General features: G+C 38.9%; 3 protein-coding genes across 4 annotated transcripts; all 3 read right to left on the reverse strand.

Moving 5' to 3' along the window:
* Positions 1-1,069: 1,069 nt before the first annotated feature.
* On the reverse strand, positions 1,070-2,355 carry LOC111327999 (beta-1 adrenergic receptor-like). The gene has a single exon (XM_022932336.2). The coding sequence runs from the start codon at positions 2,222-2,224 to the stop codon at positions 1,205-1,207; it is 1,020 nt and encodes a 339-aa protein (XP_022788071.2). The 5' UTR covers positions 2,225-2,355; the 3' UTR covers positions 1,070-1,204.
* A 1,222-nt stretch (positions 2,356-3,577) lies between these two features.
* On the reverse strand, positions 3,578-4,762 carry LOC111328000 (adenosine receptor A2a-like). Its single transcript, XM_022932337.2, has one exon. The coding sequence runs from the start codon at positions 4,624-4,626 to the stop codon at positions 3,688-3,690; it is 939 nt and encodes a 312-aa protein (XP_022788072.2). The 5' UTR covers positions 4,627-4,762; the 3' UTR covers positions 3,578-3,687.
* A 1,100-nt stretch (positions 4,763-5,862) lies between these two features.
* Positions 5,863-18,438, reverse strand: LOC111327967 (protein phosphatase 1 regulatory subunit 36). Of its 2 annotated transcripts, none has more exons than XM_088762530.1 (16): positions 18,284-18,438; positions 18,060-18,130; positions 17,349-17,465; positions 16,268-16,507; positions 15,296-15,394; positions 13,436-13,576; positions 11,476-11,518; positions 11,107-11,189; positions 10,462-10,514; positions 10,292-10,367; positions 9,847-9,876; positions 9,236-9,331; positions 8,573-8,620; positions 7,153-7,260; positions 6,670-6,707; positions 5,863-6,041 (listed from the first exon to the last, which is right to left on the reverse strand). In XM_088762530.1, the coding sequence occupies exons 1-16, from the start codon at positions 18,302-18,304 to the stop codon at positions 5,992-5,994; spliced, it is 1,314 nt and encodes a 437-aa protein (XP_088618656.1). In that variant the 5' UTR covers positions 18,305-18,438; the 3' UTR covers positions 5,863-5,991. The 2 variants fall into 2 exon arrangements, with proteins under 2 accessions (XP_088618656.1, XP_088618657.1); XM_088762531.1 differs by having other exon boundaries at positions 18,060-18,127; positions 18,284-18,394.
* Between the last annotated feature and the right edge of the window lie 37 nt (positions 18,439-18,475).

An 18,475-nucleotide genomic window follows, 5' to 3' on the forward strand; every position in this document is an offset into this window, starting at 1 on the left:
GATAACATTTTGGGTTTCTCTTAAACATTGGAATACTAGACATCGTTATTTAAAGCAATTAATTTTACGCTCTCACTCTTACACAATAATATACCTGTATTTCAACGATTCCCTGAAAATGTTTTTGTGAGATTAATTATAGCGTCAAGATGTATAATACAGAAAAGTAAATTTATGCTAATGCTCTGCGAACTATCGCTGAAAATTTAATGAAATCATTTTTAAAAATGCAAACGAAAGTACTGATTAAAAAGTCAACAAATGTTTTCCTTCAGAAATTATAATGTAAGAATAAATAAATATGTTCAAATGCCAAACAAAGGGATGGAAACTCTCCCTTTTTTGGACTTGAGAAGGCAACATTGAGTCGAATTCAGCAAAATATCGAACCGTGAAAACTTTTCTGTCGTAGGTGCTTCCGTTCTCAATTTGAATCAACCTATCAAATTGAAATAGGTTCATATTTGTGTTTCGCAGACAACAGGAAAGCCTTTGACACGAGCCCGGCCGATGGTTTGGTTATTTCATTTTCCCTATTTTTACCCTTTTCTCGTTGACATGGTTGTTGTAGTTGGTTCTGCGCGGCGTCTTAACGACACTGAAACGTTGCTTTTCAAATCATTTAACACAATCGTCTGCGGACTAAAGGTCAAAGAAATAGTTACATTCTGTAGCGGAAACTTCATGTAAAGACTAAGAACGTTTTAAAAAACCGTCTCGAAGAAGCTGTCTTCTTTTCAAAGTCATTTTCATCAAGATTTTAAAACATTCGCAGGATCGTTCCACTTTCATGAAGTGCTATCGAAAACTTTCGAAATTTTCGCTGCAACCTTACCAAAAATATCAGTCTAGATTCAATTATATCCAATATATTTTTAGGTACCTTTCAAAAATTGATTTTTATTAGTAATTAGAACTAAGGTATTAGGTGACAATTAAAAATTGGAAAGTCTTCTCGAGTCGCCGCTGCTATAAATCGTACCTATTATGTGAATATATCATGATTTCTAACTTCTTGGAACACTTTTAAAACGCTATCCCGCTTAAAGTTACGGTAGTCTCATTATTTCTAAACAAATGTTATCTTAGGCAACTCTCACTGTCTGGACATATTTAAAACCAAATGTATTGCAGCAAGGGGGAAGAATTACAAGGACGATCTTAGAAGTTAAACGGTTCAAAGAAGGCGCCGCCTTTTTTTTTTTCACGTGTTCACTTTAGTCCCCTGTGTTGTAGTGCGATTTTGCACTTGCACAACGACGTTAGGTGTACCTCGTTTGCATCCGAGTAAAGATTTGAGCGCTTTACGATAGTTTGGCTGTCGATAGAAGTAAATCCACGGGTTTACTGCTGAGTTAGCGAGTCCTAGTGAAGCGAACCAGAAATAGAGTCTATTATTCCTGTCTTTATTGATCTCAATACCAATAAGATACGCAAGTGGGATCCAACAAAGAGTGAAGACGAACACAACGAGTCCAATCGTCTTAGCGACCTGTTTGTTCCTCTGGTTCAAATCTGCAGCGAGACGAGAAGTTCCTTGACCCTGGTGTAGTGAACCTATTTGTCGTGAGTTTGCGCGCACATGCCTGATTGTGAAAATACCGCTCATGACCATGATAGAATAATAGCAGACCACTCCAATGGTCTGAAAAAATTTGGAGGGTGTTGATCCAGGATAGAATGTCTCTAAGAGGGGAAGGATTAAAGATCCCACCCATGTCATTGCGATGACTATCTTTGCTTTTGTTACAGTTACGATTGTTTTGTGTTTTATTGGGCGACAGATGGCAAAGCAGCGATCCACACTGAGGGTAGTTAGCGTCTTTAGCGAGGAACCAGCAGAGAAAAGTGCTATTATCCAGCTAACAAAAAGTGGAGTATGGTAGGTACACTCATCCAAAAATCCCTGAATTAGGACATAGACTATTACAGGCATTACTATTGCTGTCACCATCAGATCAGCTACTGCCATGTTTGCTATCAGGATTCCACACACGTTCCTCAGAGTTGGTGTCCGGTTGATAGCAAGAATCACGAACATGTTTCCCGACGATCCGACGATGATAAGCGAAGTGTACAAAACCATTGCCACGATTTCACCAGGGAATCCGAGTGGCAGTTTGCAGTGAGATTCTTCATCTGAGGTTGCCATGTTGTGTTCGAGACATCTGCTAAAATGACACGTACGGGAAGTTTTACCAATTTGTTTTTCTCCCTGGCACATGTCAAATAACTAAGATGAAATTCTGATGTGACAACATTTTGTGGTTCTTCCTGAACGTTTTAGAACTAGACATCGCAAGTTAATTCAATCTATTTTACTGCCTTACCCAACCAGAAAAATTCACCTCCATATTAAAAACTATCCTTGAAAACTATTTCTAATAGCTTTAAGATTTGAAATAATGACGTTTAGATAAAACAGAGACGTCAGTCAATCGTCTACTATGCTAACAGTCTGTTAACTATCGCTAACAATTTAATCTACTTGCGTTTAAAAACGCAAAAGTTCTAATTAAAAATCCAGTAATATTTTCCTTAACACTTAACAACGTAACATCAGTATGCATATTCTCCATACTGTTCTCAATACATTTCTTGAGGTGTTGACGAGGAGAATTTAGTTGGTGATCATTTTCTATAATCTCGTGGCCTTAACTGGTGTGATTCAGGTGTGATATTGTAAGGAAAGTTTAGCTACTAATCACTCCGAGGGTTTCAGAACATACGATGTAAGAATATATGAATTTTCAATGTGTAGTCAAAGCTCTCCTTCTTTGAACTTTTGAAGGCAACATTCAGTCGAATTGCGCGAAATATTGAGACGTGGAAGATTTTCTGTTGTTGGTGTTTCCGTTCTCAATATGAAACTGCGCAGTTGAATTCAATTAGTCTCATACCGGTGTCTTGCACGTAACAGAGAAGACTCTCACAAGGACACGGTCAGGGGGTTTGGTCATTACATTTTCCTATCTCACACCTTTCTCGTTTACCTCACTGTCGCGGCCGGATGATCCCTTCACGCTTGGTTTCGTCTTTACAACACTGATACGTTACTTTTCAAATAATTTTATTCAATCTTCTGCGAGCTTTTTCAGGCAATTATTTTCGGATCTCTATGGCTTTGGTTATTGTGGAGGAGTCATAGTGACCCAAAAACGGTAATGAATTATTTACAATCTTTAACAGAAATCTCTCTACGGCCAATGAAGTTTTCACCTCCTCAAACACATTTTCGTTAGAAGTTTAATACATCCGCAAGACTGATTGCTTTATTTTCTTAAGGCAATATCAAATATTAAAACTTTTGAATTGTCATTGAAACCGTGTTTAAACAAATCCGTCTAGATCCAAATATTACCACTGAGTTTCTAGGTAGCTTTCAAAAGTTGATTCGTATCAGCAGTTGGATTAATATTTAGGAATTAGTCTCCTCAGGTCACAGTTTCTGTTGGCTCTAAATTATTAAAATTGAATAACTTATAACTTCTACAAACACTTTCAAAATGTTATCTTACAAAAAGGTGACGCGCTCGAGAGTCCCGAAACTTATCTTTTCTAAGGAGGAGTTACCTAAAGGTAACTATCACTCTCTGAACTTATTTACAACAAAATGTCTCGAAGCCAGGGGGGAGAAGCGCTAACACGATCGTAGAAGTTGAAGGTGCTCCATTTTCTTTCACGTACTCACTTATTCCTCTGGGTTGTACTGCGATTTTGCACTTGCACGACAACGTTAGAGGTGTCTCGTTTGCATCCGAGTAAAGATTTGAGCGCTTTACGGTAGTTTGGCTGTCGATAAAAATAAATCCACGGGTTTACTGTTGAGTTGGCGAGTCCAACTGTAGCGAACCAGAAATAGATTACACCATTTTTATCTGCATCGATCTCGATACTTATAATAAACGCGATTGGGATCCAACACAAGGTGAAGAGGAACACGACGAGTGCAATCGTCTTGGCGACTTGTTTGTTCCTCTGGTTCAAATCTGCAGCGAGGCGAGAAGTCCCTTGATCCTGGTGTAGTGATCCTATTTGTCGTGAATTCGCGCGCACATTCCTGATCGTTAAAATACCGCTTACGACTATGGTGGAATAACAGCAGACCACTCCAATGGTCTGAAGGAATTTTGCGAAGGTTGATCCGGGATAGAATGTCTCTAGAAGAGGAAGGATCAGCGACTCGATCCACGATTTTGCGATGACTATCTTCACTTTTGTTACAGTTACGATTGTTTTGTGTTTCATCGGACGACAGATGGCAAAGCAGCGATCCACACTCAGGTTGGTTAGAGTCAGTAGCGAGGAACTGGCAGAGAAAAGTGCTATTATCAAGGCCACAAAAAGTGGAGTATGATATATGCACTTATCCAAAAACCCCTGAACTAAGATGAAGACTATTAAAGGCATTACTACTGCTGTCACTATCAGATCAGCTACTGCCACATTTGCTATCAAGATTCCACACACGTTCCTCAAAGTTCGTGTCCGCTGGATGGCAAGAATCACAAAGATGTTCCCCAGCGATCCGATGATAGCTAACGTGGTGTATGAAACCATTGCCACGATTTCGCCTGCATATCCGACTGGCAGTTTGCAGCGAAATTCCTCATCTGAAGTCGTCATGTTGTGTTCGAGTTAGTTCTGGGTGTCACCCTCTAGCGATCTCCATTTTTAACTGTTACGGAAAAGGGAACCAAGCCCAGCTGATTTTTTTTTTCAGCTATTATGTAATTCGCCTCCGTAGATATCCGAAGGGTCACCTTAATAAATGTTTTGTTCACAAGCCAGTATTTTCTTGTCGGAACAAAGAAAATGCTTCGTAGTATGCTTCTAAAAAATCTTGGTTACAACAGTCTTCAAGTTTGACAAAAAGAAACACCTGTTTCTCTGCAGCTCTAGTATGCTTTATTCTTTAACTCACATCTTGTGAACTCTGTAGGAAACTTCAAGGAGGGATAACTTACTAACAAGCACTACACTTGACAACTTTTTTCAAAAATTTTCAAACATTTATAATCCTTATATTAAAATAAGTTGATCTTCTTCCTCTTGCAGAAAATAACTAATTTCTAGTTGTCTTGTTTGACTCCAACCTAGCCAATAAGCTTTGGAAACTCAAGTGCATGATAGTTTTCGTTTCGATCTTACATTCATTTTTTGTTTCAATCAGCCCCAGAATCAACAGGAAGCTCAAGTGCCAACGGAAAGAACAATATATAAAAACTGTAATAAATATCTTTTCTCGATAGACTTGTGTAAGTAATGTCCTGTGGAAACTATTACAATAGAGATCAAAGAAAATTTGTTTCGAGACATCAACGGCTAAATTCGTACACATTTTGGATGCCGACTTTTCTGTTTTGCTGCAAAAGGAAGCCATTCCATTCCCAAGTAAGTTTTTTTTTTTCTCTTTAGTTTCAATCTGTTATTGTAAATTCTCTGCGTCTTTTATGTTCGCTTTGATCCACAAATAACTACCGATCTCGCGCTAATAATAAATTCGCTACAACAAATAAGTTTGTTGAGATTTATCAGTAGAAGAAAGAGAGACAATGAACAGCTCGACATCTGTTCAAACAGACTTTCTGAAAGGCTGCTGGTTAGAAATGATTCATTTTAATTGCAAAAAGAAAAAAAAATCTTCAACTCACAACGTGATGCCGAGAATCAAGCAGGCAATGAATTGCAAAATTATTGGTTTGTTGTAATTGGAAGCACCTGCGTTTGGGGCAACAACAACGACGAAAAAAAGTCAAGTCATGTTCAATAAACAAGGTGTCATAACTTTTACTCCCCAGGGGAGGGAAGAGGGTGGACTCCTTGACTCGGCCGGCGGAATGGGAAGAGCGACTTAAGTCATTTAGGAGAATTCATACCTTTTATCAAATACATTGCAAAATTGGTAATCTGTACAATTTATATACAATGATGTGTCTGACAAAACGTGTGCACTTTTTTGTATGACAATCTGACTTGTTGATGTTTGTGTCATTCCTCCTGTTCAGCGGATTCTCCTTCTTCTACGACGCTGGTTGTTCCTGTTTTAATTGGAATCAAAACGGAAAAAATCAATGGAGAAAATTGGATTACGAACAAATAATACATTAGGCGTTCTCCATTCATCAAGTCTGTCCGAACCGGAAAAATTTTAAAATTATTCTCAATATTCTGTTGGAGACTCGGGCAAAATATAGTTAAGATTTTTGATTGACAGGTGCAACCAAGCGTATCCCTTATCATCGTGAGTTTTGTACAGAAGTGTGGGAATATATAATAATAATAATAATAATAATAATAATAACAACACCTTTATTTAGACACGATAATATCGATTGTATTTAAAAATTGTAAGTTGTGACTTGTTCGGAAACTAAACTATTTTGGCTCATGGAGGTATTCCTAAAAATGCAACGCTCAAATTGAGTTGTCAACATTGGAGAATGAAAAGTGACCAGTGCCCAGCGGGTTTGGCCTGAACAATTTCCGCCACGTCTCAGCAAGAACTGTTTCAAATTACGGCCCAATAAGGGTCTAAACGTCCAGTTCTCACATAGGGAAAGCGGCCAAACGTTTTATTCACAATTCATAGGATTTTTTTAAAATTAAAAATGTCAAATAACGTTGCAGAGCGGCACTCCTAAACGGTGGTTATAAGTGTTGACTTACCCTGATTGGGGGTGACTGGTGCTTCACTTGGTATGGAACTGAAAGGGTATAAAAGAAATGGAGCTTAGTTTGGCTGTAACTGAGTTTCGCCCTAAAAGCAAGTGAGATATAAGTCCCTTGTAGTTGACGTAGGCTCTTAGAGGAGCACTAGAACCAAGGCTTTGAATTTTAAATCAGACCAGACAGAATTCAACAGCAATGCTAATTAAGTATCGAAAGTAATCCGTGATTAGTTAGGTTTTGCCTTAAGTCACTCTCCGATTGGTTCAGAAAGCTTGCACCATTTAATCAACCAATCAGATTCAAAACTAGAAGCAGTCGCGACTTAGCCAGCCGCGTTTTTCCCGCGCTTAAAGCAGTTTGCCTGTCTTTACTTTGAATTCTCAGTGGTTCCCTCGGATATTTCCTTTTGTTCTAATTGGCTGCTAAGATAACTCTGCTACAGGTTCAACGACATCCTATGAAAATGCTCTCTATTTTAACCTTCTTCTTGATGCCGCCTCGTCTCCAGTCTCCTCCTCATGTTCCTCACCAAACGGTGCCAAGGTCAACGGATTAAAACCGGACATGGGTTCTCCGATGATACCAACTCTGCAGGGAAAAAACCTTTGTCAGTTTCTGTCAGCATTCCATCTAAAGAGTGTATTATTCCCATATATTTCAAAATCTCAAGAAGACTTATCCGGGTGTCTTTGTAAGAAAATCTGCTTTGGATAGAGGAGACCTTTTTGGGTGCAATAGACCACTTTCATAAATGGCTGCCGGATTAATATTCTTTTGTCTAAATTTAAATTAGCCCTTCTGGCCTCGTTCTCCAATACAAAATTCAAAAGAATACATTATCTCAAGCGAGGCCAGAAGGGCTAATTTAAATTTAAACAAAAGAATATTAATCCGGCAGCCATTTATGAAAGTGGTCTATGGGCTTGAATTTGTAAGGTAGGTTTGGAAGATTTTAAATAGCAGCAAAATAGAATGGTACAAGCTCAGGAAGCGATAGCCAAACCATCTAATTTGAAGAGGAGGAAATCTGGAAAAGCTTCAGTTAATCTTTTCTCCAGTGTCAGAGCAAACATTTGAGAAAACAAAGAACTGATATTTTCTACTTACATGTACATCATCAATAACAATTAATTTAGCAATCATCAAATGAGTTAATGACGTAAATTGGGCACCGTAGAGAGTTCCAAGGCTGACGTTTCAAGCCTTAGTCTTTCGTCAGAGCGAGTGGCGAATGGCGAATCGCACTGTCGAAGGGCTAACGCTCGAAACGTCAGCTTTGAAACTTTTTGCGGTGGCTTATTTACATTATGAACTCATGGTTTGAATCCGGGGGTAACCAGGGCCGTAGCTAGCATGAGGCAAGACGAGGCAATTGCCTTGTCTTAATTTTGACCTTTTTTAATTTTTTTCTTAAAGATTGACTTTTCTGAAGAAAAATGCCACGGAAAATCCTTAAAAGAGCATTTCTAAACCTCTAGATTTCAAAGTTTTCTGGGGGGGCATGCCCCCAGACCCCTCTAGCGGCTCGCGCCTTCGGCGCTTGAAACTTGCCTCGTCTTGTCCTGAAATCTGGCTACAGCCCTGGTAACATGTAAAAGTGTAGTGTGATCGTCCGGGTGAGTGTAGTCCTGAGAAGGACTGTTGTCGGTGGTGGTCACTGACGTTTCGACAACCTGTGCGGAAGTCATCACTGATGATGACTTCTGCACCAGTTGTCGAAACGTCATTTACCACCATCGACAACAGTCCTTCTCGGGAATACACTCACTCGGACGATCACACCACACTTTCACATTATCAACTCAGTTGATAAAACCAAAATTACATTGTTATGCTCCCCCACCGACGCAGCACCATCGTTTCTTCAGAAACTTACCCCCTTTACCACTAATTTACTTACTTGGGTTGGAGGACAAGGCCCAGCTTTTCTTCCTCATGTGGTATCTCACTGAAAGAAAGATAATTTCATGAAAATTTTGTACATTACTAGTGAGTGAGAAGCAGCATCGTCGTGGCACTTGATACAGTTTCAGATGCAGTTCAAAACCATTTTAAACTTTACCGAAGGAGACTAAAAATATTTGTTCTGTGAGACAGAAATACGAACAAGAGATGACACTAAACAAAGGAGGAAAAAGAATGGATACTATTAAAAAAGATTCTAACAACGTAATAGAAAATGACACATAAACCGTGATTTCACAGCGCGCATGCGTTTACATGAACAGCGTGAGAAAGCAGGGAGTTCCCACGTGCGTGCGTGCGTGCGTGGGTGGAAGCCAAGTTGTAGCTTCTTGATAATCAGTTCTCGCCATTTTAACACAAATAACACCCGCTATCACATTTCAACTTAGTAGCCTTCAGGACTTATTCTGCATGGCAGCCATGTTGTATGGCAGCCATGTTGCATGGCAGCCATGTTGCATGGCAGGAACAATGAAAATATTTTGCATAAGAAGAAAACTTTTTTCCCATGGGAAAAATAATCTACTGTTCCTGCCATGCAACATGGCTGCTGTGCAAAACCTCTATAGTAGTAAATATTTCAAGAACACAATCTTACTTTTCCGACAAGGGAAGAGCTTTGGTGCGATCAAGAAACCATGGACTTGCTTCCTGTGAGGTCGGTAACAGAGACACCAGCACAGGCGATCGTTGACTGTGAGAAAGAAATTATTTTCCTTCGTAAGAACAACCCTTGTCACATCATCTTTTGCAGACATAACGGCCGTTTTTGTTTTAAATTTCAATCTTGAAGAGGGGGGCTTGGGATTTTCGGTTTTGCGGTTTTGACTGTTTTTTTTTGGATCGGTTTTTTCGGTTTTTGGGCCAAAAAGGGTTCGGTTTTTCGGTTTTGATGTTCAGAGCGGTTTGCGGATTTTACGTGTTTTTGCATTCGGTTTTCGGTTTTCACGAAAACTCTGATGCGGTTTTCGGTTTTTCCTTTTTGATCCCTTTAAAGGTGAAAATGTAGCGATTTTGTCAGGTTTGCATGCGGTTTCGGTTTTGCTGCCTTTTTTCGTCGGTTTGTTGGTGTTGGAGGGTTTTTTCTCCGGTTTTGCGGCTTCCCAGGGGCCCCAATGCCCCCCTCCTTGAAGTCCAATAATACATGATCAAAGAGAGAAAATCAGTGATATAAAAAGATATATAAAATTTGACCATAAATGTACTTACTTGATAATCGACTTGATAGGAGGTCGCTTTCTGCAATGTAATCAAGACAATGGCGATAGTCAGAGGAGGTACAAAAAGAACATTTGCAATCTTATTTAATTCAAGAAGATAAAGCTCTAAGGCTCTGAAACTTTGTCACTCATTTGAACTACATTAGTGTGGAAATAATTTCTATCCACGGGTCCAAGACACTAGGGTTTCAGGTGGAGCAGCCTTCCAAATGTCTCTAGGAAAACGAGAGGGGCTGCCACGAGTTCTTTTGCAGTAACTAAGCAATCGCCGTGCCAAAGGGAGGAAGTTGGGGGGGGGGGGGGAAGAGCAGGGTTGGGACTGGTTATCTTGCCAGGACTTGGGCCCAGGCCTCTCGACCCGAAGTCCAGCAAAGTTCTTTTCTTAAAATCAATTGATACACTGTGGTTTAAATTAAAGGATGTAAAACACTTACGGTTTGAGCCTGCGATATTCAGCAGGTGTTAGCGGCTGCTTTGTGTTGTCTTTGAGTCGATCCATTGCATACACCTCTGACAATAAAAAGGCATGAGATGTTACGTTATGTTTCTCTCGGTAATGTGTCCCAGTGTTTAACGTTACGTTTTGTTACGTTTGTGTGACTACCTTCGACTGCTTGGGGCCTTCCTGCTGGGTTAAATGTCTCTGAACGAAACAGTCTGAGGAGAAAAAGGCAAAACTAAGTAAAATATCTACTGGAGTAAACAAAAATGGCAAACTAAGATTGATAATGATTCTGCTCATGATCATGATATATATCTTATTAACCAAGCGCGAGGGCTGTACTGGGAGAATATCGGCCCAAGGTCTTGACAGTACGGACCGAACGCAGCGAGGTCCGTACAAAAAAGACCGAGGGCCGATATTCTTCCAGTACAGTCCCGAGCAAGCTTGGACAATAAGAGATTTATTATACGACTGAAGTTCAAAGGGACGCAAGTGCAGTATCATTCGGGACCATTCGGGACAGTGCCCGGTCCAATACTTAGAGAATATTGGACCGACAATAGAGCATTTTGATTGGTTGATTTTAGTAATTGGCCCTCTGAATGCCCGAGTCGTGTAATAAAATAAAATAATGGCGATGACAATGATATCGGCAGCGAAAGACAGTAATGATGATGATGACGATGATGTGAGTGGTAGTGATCAAGATAATGATTATGGTAATGCAAGAGATAATAATGCTCACTTAGAAACTGATGATGTTTTTTTTTCCGTATTTCTTGTGTTAAAATGAAACACATATACCTTCCCAGTTCTTTTTGTATTAAATCCAAATGTTGTCGTCTAAATGCAATGTAGGTCACAAATGCAGAAAATGGATAAAAAGCCTTTGGAGTAAGAAAAATATGAAATAAAAAATGTGGACAAGTGCATTAATAGTCTAGTCAATCTTTAATTACAAAGCCCTCATTGTTCAAAGGCTGGATAATGTTACCTACTACACAAATTGCTATCTAACAGATACCTTAGCATGTTTTGTACACACTCATCTGCTGGATTGTAGTTCATCACGGGTGAATAGTGCTATATATCCAGCCTATTAACAACTGAGTCCAGGAACGAAATTTAAATACAATCCCTTTTATCAAAGAGTGCATTTAACATTAAACTTACCTCATACAGTTCCCTGTCTCTGCTTGTGTCTGAGCTGCGTTGTCTAAAATTAAGCAAACAGCCAATTGAAGACAGCTACTATAGCTAAGGAAATTTTTGCCAGACCAGGCCCTGGCTGTTCAAAGGCTGCGTTGTCTAAAATTAAGCTGTACAGCAGTTTATCCTTTGGATAGCAATTTATCCTCTGGGTAGCAAGTTAATCTGCTGTACAGTAATTTATTCACCGGGTAGCGAGTTAATCTGCTGTATGGCAATTCAGCCATTGGATGGCAATTTCTCTGTTTAACAGTGATTTATCTTTCATATAACATTATCCTGCTTTTGAACAACTGGGCCCAGACTGATATACAAGTCATGTATCTTTCGTTGACTCTAATAAAGCAGGGTAGTTAATGCATGAACTGGTTTTCCATTATATATCACCTAAAGGAAATTAAAATTTCCTGTCCTTCTTTCCACCTCCACTAATAATTAACAATTATTCCATGAGCGCGCATTGGATATGAGATGATAGATAGCCAACGAGGCGCGTAGCGTAGTGGAATAATTGTTTTATTAAAAACGTTAAATTAATTTATTAAATTTTATTAAATTTTTTAGGCTCCCTTTTAATTTTAAGCTGACACGTAAGCTTACCATATTTGTAGATTATGGTATATTGGCTCATATACCATAATGGCTAAGCCAATCAAAAGTCTTGAATTGCATTATCCAATGATCCAGCTTTTAACAATAATAATTATTATATGGGTGTGTCTCACAAGGACTGGGAACTACCGAATTTATGAATTTGATTGGCTGAAATCAATATTGAATGCAGTCTAGATTTTTCCCATCTAGACCGGCATCTAGACTGGTCTAGAAAAAAAAGGTACAAAGAATATAAAAAATTGGCATATCCTACACAGCTATATAATAAACATTTTATTAACTGAGCTACATCGGTCTGTATGGGAGAATCTTGACCTCGGTCGCTGGTACAGACCTCACTGTGTTTGCTTTGTACTCGCGACCTCGGTCAAGATTCTCCCATACAGACCTCCCGTTCAGTTAACAAGAACTAAGAAGAGGTAGAAAGGAAGACTGTAAATAATCATTTAAAGAGCTCCCTCAACCCTTTCACTCCCGAGATCTGATTCTGAATTCTTCCCTCTAGTTGCTACACATTCCCTTGTAATTTGGTTATGGGAAGTTGGTGTTAGATCAAATAACAACTTGGATGTTCTCATTACCCATTTGCTGCATAATGTAAGAATATCATTGTGAGAAGTTACATGTTGATCACCCCTGAGAGTGATAAACATCTAATTTCTCCCTACAGTATCACCCCTGGATCAAACAGCAAGGTCATGAGAATACAGGAAATCGTGATCACAAGATCATGAAGCTCTTGATTATTCAGAGAATTGTCTTTGTATAAGAACTATATAATAAGTAAGGTATAGAGGGAAGTAAGGAGAACTCGTAAACTGACACTAGGGTTTAAGCTCTCCTGATTCAAATATACAATGTATTAAAATGATTGTGTCCCATGAAAACTTCATAACGGTTCATTAAAAGCACGTTTTAATTATGAGGTATTCTTGATCCCATAAAATATTTCTCTCACAGAAAAAAAAAATTTTCAAGATAGAATGGAAAAAAACAATTTATTTCTACTGATCAAATGGAAAATTCCGCATGTGAATCAAGTGTCAATTTTTCTCAACGAATTCAGACTCACTCAAAGAATTCATCTATATTTCACCTCTCAAAATTAGAAAATACCAAGTATCTTTCCTCTCTTTATGTTCAGAAAATCACAAAAATTTGACTTCCCAGCAAAGGTTTTAAGTGATCTTAAGCTGAAAATTTGGTCCTGCCAAACCCCAAAAATATCACCAAATCCAAAAGAAGACATTCTGCAAATAAAGTTTCATGCTACATAGTACTTTTTATCTTTTACTCTCAAAAGAATCACCTGCCACAGCCCATGTGATGTTTATCTTCCAGTCCAAGCCCAAGCACAAGTGTACAGTAACATTGCCCTAGAAGTCTCTGTGCTGATTCTTGTTTGGCAACAGCTGTTGCCAGAGCTTTTCTCTCAGCTAGACTTGGTTCACTGTGCAGGAAAATAATACTAGCTAGCAATTGCTTTGTTTACTTTTTCTTATGAATAAAGGCTGATAGTTTCTAAAGAAACTGTTTGGGGCTGCGTCGGTGGGGGTGACGAAATAATTTGAATATATCAACAAAGTTGAAATGGTAAATTGGCCACTGTTACGATTATAAAAGCTGACGTTTCAAGCGTTAACCCTTCATCGGAGCGACTAGGGGAATTGTGGGTTGTGTGTGCTTTTAAAGGCAGAAAAAGGAGCTACGTGATTGGTGGGAACATGGCAATGAGAAAAACATGAATAAATTAGTGGAATGAAAAGCATTTGTTGATACCTGTGGGATCTTTCAAAGCTCATCTTTCAAACCGGCAGTCTAAATCCCACAAGTATCAATGAACGCTTTTCATTCCACTAATTTATTTGTGTTTTTCTCATTGCCATGTTTCCACCAATCACGTAGCTCCTTTTTCTGTCTTTAAAAGCACACACAACCCACAATTCCCCCATTCGCTCTGATGAAGGACTAACGCTCGAAACATCAGCTTTTATAATCGTAACGGTGGCCAATTTACCATTCCAACTTTGTTGATATATTCAAATTATTACTTTTTCTTACCTTTGTATTATGCGTATAGTTACATGTAAACTCTAAACAACTGATGTTATAATGACATGTCTGTCTTACTGATTATAATGACACTTTGATGAGTCATTTTCAGGTTACTCCTCTCTGCAGCACAGAAGTCACTCAGCAGAAACATGTGGACTAAGATTTAAAAGTTTAATTCTTTGCCAAGCTAGGATAAATTTGGCTTCATCTGTATTAATAAAACACTCATCAATGAGAGATTTAACATTATAAAATAACTAAAGCAAAGCACACGCACGCTCTGATTGGTTAATTTGGCATCTACTATTTGCCCATGGGTGCATGCTGCTGACGTGAGCAAATGCTAAGACTATTTTCCGCGCGCGCTTGTTTTCCTGATCACATAAGAATTGTTAAATAAAAGGGAACTCTTGTTCCAATGTATCAATGTTATGCTATAAAACAAATGGTGAACACCATAGCGTGTACTATTGAGTTATGGATGCACTTGGGAGGTTTGCTAAGCACTCAAGAAGCTAGAGTCGCTCTCAGCTATCGCCTCACATGACTCTTACACTTTTTTGTGCTTAGCAACCTCCCGCATGCATCCATATCTCAATAGTACACGCTGTGGCATTCACCATTTGTTAACATACATTTGCATCTTTCAGGCATGCCTGCATTATGGACTCATTGAGAAAGGTGTAATTTAAACTTTTAGAGCTGTAGGTTAAGGAAAAAGTGAACAATGGTTCCCATTCTCAGCTGTCAGTAACCTTTTGGCTGACAGGTTACCGACACATTAACGACAGTTGGCCAAAAGAGTTAGGTAGACCAAAAATTGACTGAAAACAGAGTCAAAACTTTTCCAGTTGAAAACAGTAGATAGATATTTGTTGATCGCACCATTCCACCTATCTACTTGATTCTGTAAAATTGATACTTGGTTAAAGTGAAGAACAGTTCCCAAAATATTGCCAGTCAACAGACAGCTGACTGTCACTGTCGACTGACTGTTGGTCAACTGTTGGCTGAAAATATCTTTAAGGAACTGTTCTTCGCTTTTACCAAGACTAAGTCCATTACTTTCATGTGAAAGTATAGCTCTTTGTCTCCTAATATCAACATTACTTACACTGCCATTGGTTTCGGTTTATTTTCAATAGCCATCCTCTCAAAGAATGCATCAAAGTAATTCAAAATGGCCAGTTGAAATTCATCAAATTGTTCAGAGCTGAAAGAAAAAAGGATTTAATCAGCTACCAAATGTTTCAAGTTTATAATGCCTCATAACATAATGAACATAGTACGCATTCTCTGATTGGTCAATTCAGTTTCCAAATGGATACTTTATCAGGATTATAGAGCCTGCACATAACTAGGTATATCATAAAAGCAATAGAACACATTTTTTCTGGGCTCTATAACATGATAAAGCCACTTGGGATGTTGGAAGAACTCTTGGAAAGCTTATAAATCACAACCTAAAAGGCTAGGTTATAGAGTCCAGAAAAAAGTGTTCTATTGCTTAATTAGGTATGGTACCAAGCATGTTATAGCTATGAAGTTTAGATACAATACTGACATTGCACCCTCAAAAAAATATTGTGTATGTCATTTAAAAAGTTGATTTTCCATTTGGGTTTCTATATATTGTTGCCTCATCAAGTCTCAAACTCCATCAACCTTTTTGTGGGGCAATGACTTTTACTCAAGCCAAGGACTCCTCACCATGACCTAGAGCTTCTAGACTGTGCTTAAAACACATGCCAGACTTCCACTCAAGTCCTACAAAGCTACTGACTCAGGCATTAGCTAGGTCTAAGTTACTGCTGCCAAACTGATCCTGGATTCTACAGTTTGAACAGACTAGGAGCATACCATTCCTTTGGTAATTAATAGGCCACTTCCCCCACCCTAGGATTTTTTCAGCTTCCCAACAGTTTGCTGGTACCCCTTAAAATTACAGGTAAACTCTTGGGTGGTTAGATGCTCTTTTGGCCCAAGAATTCAGCACAATAACACAGCCAGAGCTCCAACCCTGACTTATTCAATCCATATTCTAGCCAACTATTTGCAGGACTACTGCATTTCTTACAACTTTCACCTGTAACATTCCTGAAATGCAGGAGGAAGGAGGTCAACATCTGGCATGGAATCTAATGCAACACTCTTTACATCATCCAATGTTACAGTTGCATGTTCATTGGCTGCAGCTGCCTTGACACTGGGTCGTGGAGAGGAACCTTTCATGTTACCAGCTCTTTGTACCATCAGGTATGCTTGGCCACGACGAGATGTTGCTCCTGTAGCCCCATAGTTTTTGGACATGACAGATGGTGTACCCCTGTATGAGCAACAAACAAAGAGGAGGGTTGTAACTAAGAAGTTACGATTTCTGTACAGTACTATATTATTTTAATGTGTTGTTCTTCCTTAGGTATATTACAAACTCACATGACCAGCTCCCACTTTACACCCTAATATCAGTATATATATTCTCCATACTGTTCTCGTGACATTTCCTATGGTAATGACAAGGAGAATTTGTTTGACAATCAAGTGCTTCTTAAGTGGATGACAACATCCTTCATTCTCGTCACTTTTGCATTTGATTCAGTAGTGATATTATTAGGAGCAATTAGATACCAGTCAGTCTTTGGAGTCAAACTCACTCAAAAAGAACACTGATCAAGTATCACAGGTCATTTCCTGGCTGTTTGCTTGATAACATACACTGTATTTTCTTGAATAAGTGTGCAGGCGTTTATTCAGCTGGAAAGGGGGGAGGGCACTTATGGGAATTAAGGAGGGTGCTTAATTAAGAGGGATTAATCAAGAGGGATACTTAAAAGAAATCATTAACCTGTACTGATTCTGCTGACGTAACAGGTTTTCCTTGTATCCCTATTATATAAGAAAGTGAGGAAGGAGTTGAGGCAGATATGAGAGGGGCCGGTGCTAATGTTTGATACCACGGCATAAGGGGTGGACACTTCTTTGGAGGAGAGTGCTTACTTAAATGGGGGCACCTATTCAAGAAAATACAGTTGATGTATCAGAGAGAAGTTATATGCTAATCACTTCTGGTACTTAAGGAGTCACACAAGGAAGAAGACAACTTGCTTTTACAAAATAATTTGTTGACAACCGTATAATTTAAGTATTGTTGTTTCATGTAACCTTACCTATCATTTTTTTTGTTCAGGTCCTGAAAGTGTATTCCTAAGCCTCCTTTGCTTCTTTTTGATTTGTTAGCAGCAAGATGAAAGTTTGCACCTTTATCAATGCTTCCAGGAACAGTGCTGTTGACACAACATACAGCATGCAAATGTCCCCATGCCACAAGGAGTATGGTTTTATTTGGGACATTGGACCATTCCATTTAATATCTGCACTCCCCTATTGAAGACCTGGGATTTCTTAGGGAGAGGGGGGGTCAATGCTATATTTTTTCTTAGGGGGGTTGAACCATATTTCTGAGAGGGGTCGCCATAAAGTACCCTTGACAGAAATTCTCACGTGTAGTTTCTAAAGGGGGTTCAATTGGTGTGCTTGATAACTAAATAAAATTCTGAAGGGGGTTAAAAAATTTCTTTTCTGGAGGGGTGTTACAGGAAAGCCTTCAATGGGGGGGGGGGGGGAGTGCGGATTTTAAACTTGTATAATAAAGGATTCATGATCTATATTCTGTGCCATTCCCCTTCTCGTTGACTTATTTGCAACCTCTGTGATCGTCTTGCAGTGATGGGTATCCCCATGGTAGGACTTAACATTATCATTGTAGATGTAGTTTGTCAGTCAGATCACCGTCATTAACGTTCTTTCGAAACTGCAGGTAAAAAGTGTATTTTGCAGCTAACAACAGTTGTATATCTTGCTACCTTCTACTGTGTTACCTTATTGGTTCCAGTGTGTTTGTGTCGTCTTTCCAAATCCATCTTCTACTGAGCTGGGTAGGCTTACACTGCTGTGCATGTAACAAATTCAACAACAAAATTATTACTTTGCAAAAGCTCTTAGAAGTCGAGTTGTTTCATCATTTATAGACAATCCAATAATATTTCTTCTTTTTAATCTTAAGAAAATGTTTGGAGGAAATTTTGTTATTGAAAATATTTACCAGGTCTTCCGTTTGAGCCATTATGTTTCGGAGCAAAATTGTTTCGCATCACAAAATAGTCAAAGTAGTCGCCATCTTGTTTATGTTTCTATGACGATCGTGTAACGATCGGAGATAGATAAGCAGTCGTTGCCGAGGCAGGCAATGTTCGGTAATTTCCGTGGTACTTTGCAATCGTGCAGTCTCTTGTCC

This window comes from Stylophora pistillata, chromosome 6 (genome assembly GCF_964205215.1).
Source record: "Stylophora pistillata chromosome 6, jaStyPist1.2, whole genome shotgun sequence".
Classification (NCBI taxonomy): domain Eukaryota; kingdom Metazoa; phylum Cnidaria; class Anthozoa; order Scleractinia; family Pocilloporidae; genus Stylophora; species Stylophora pistillata.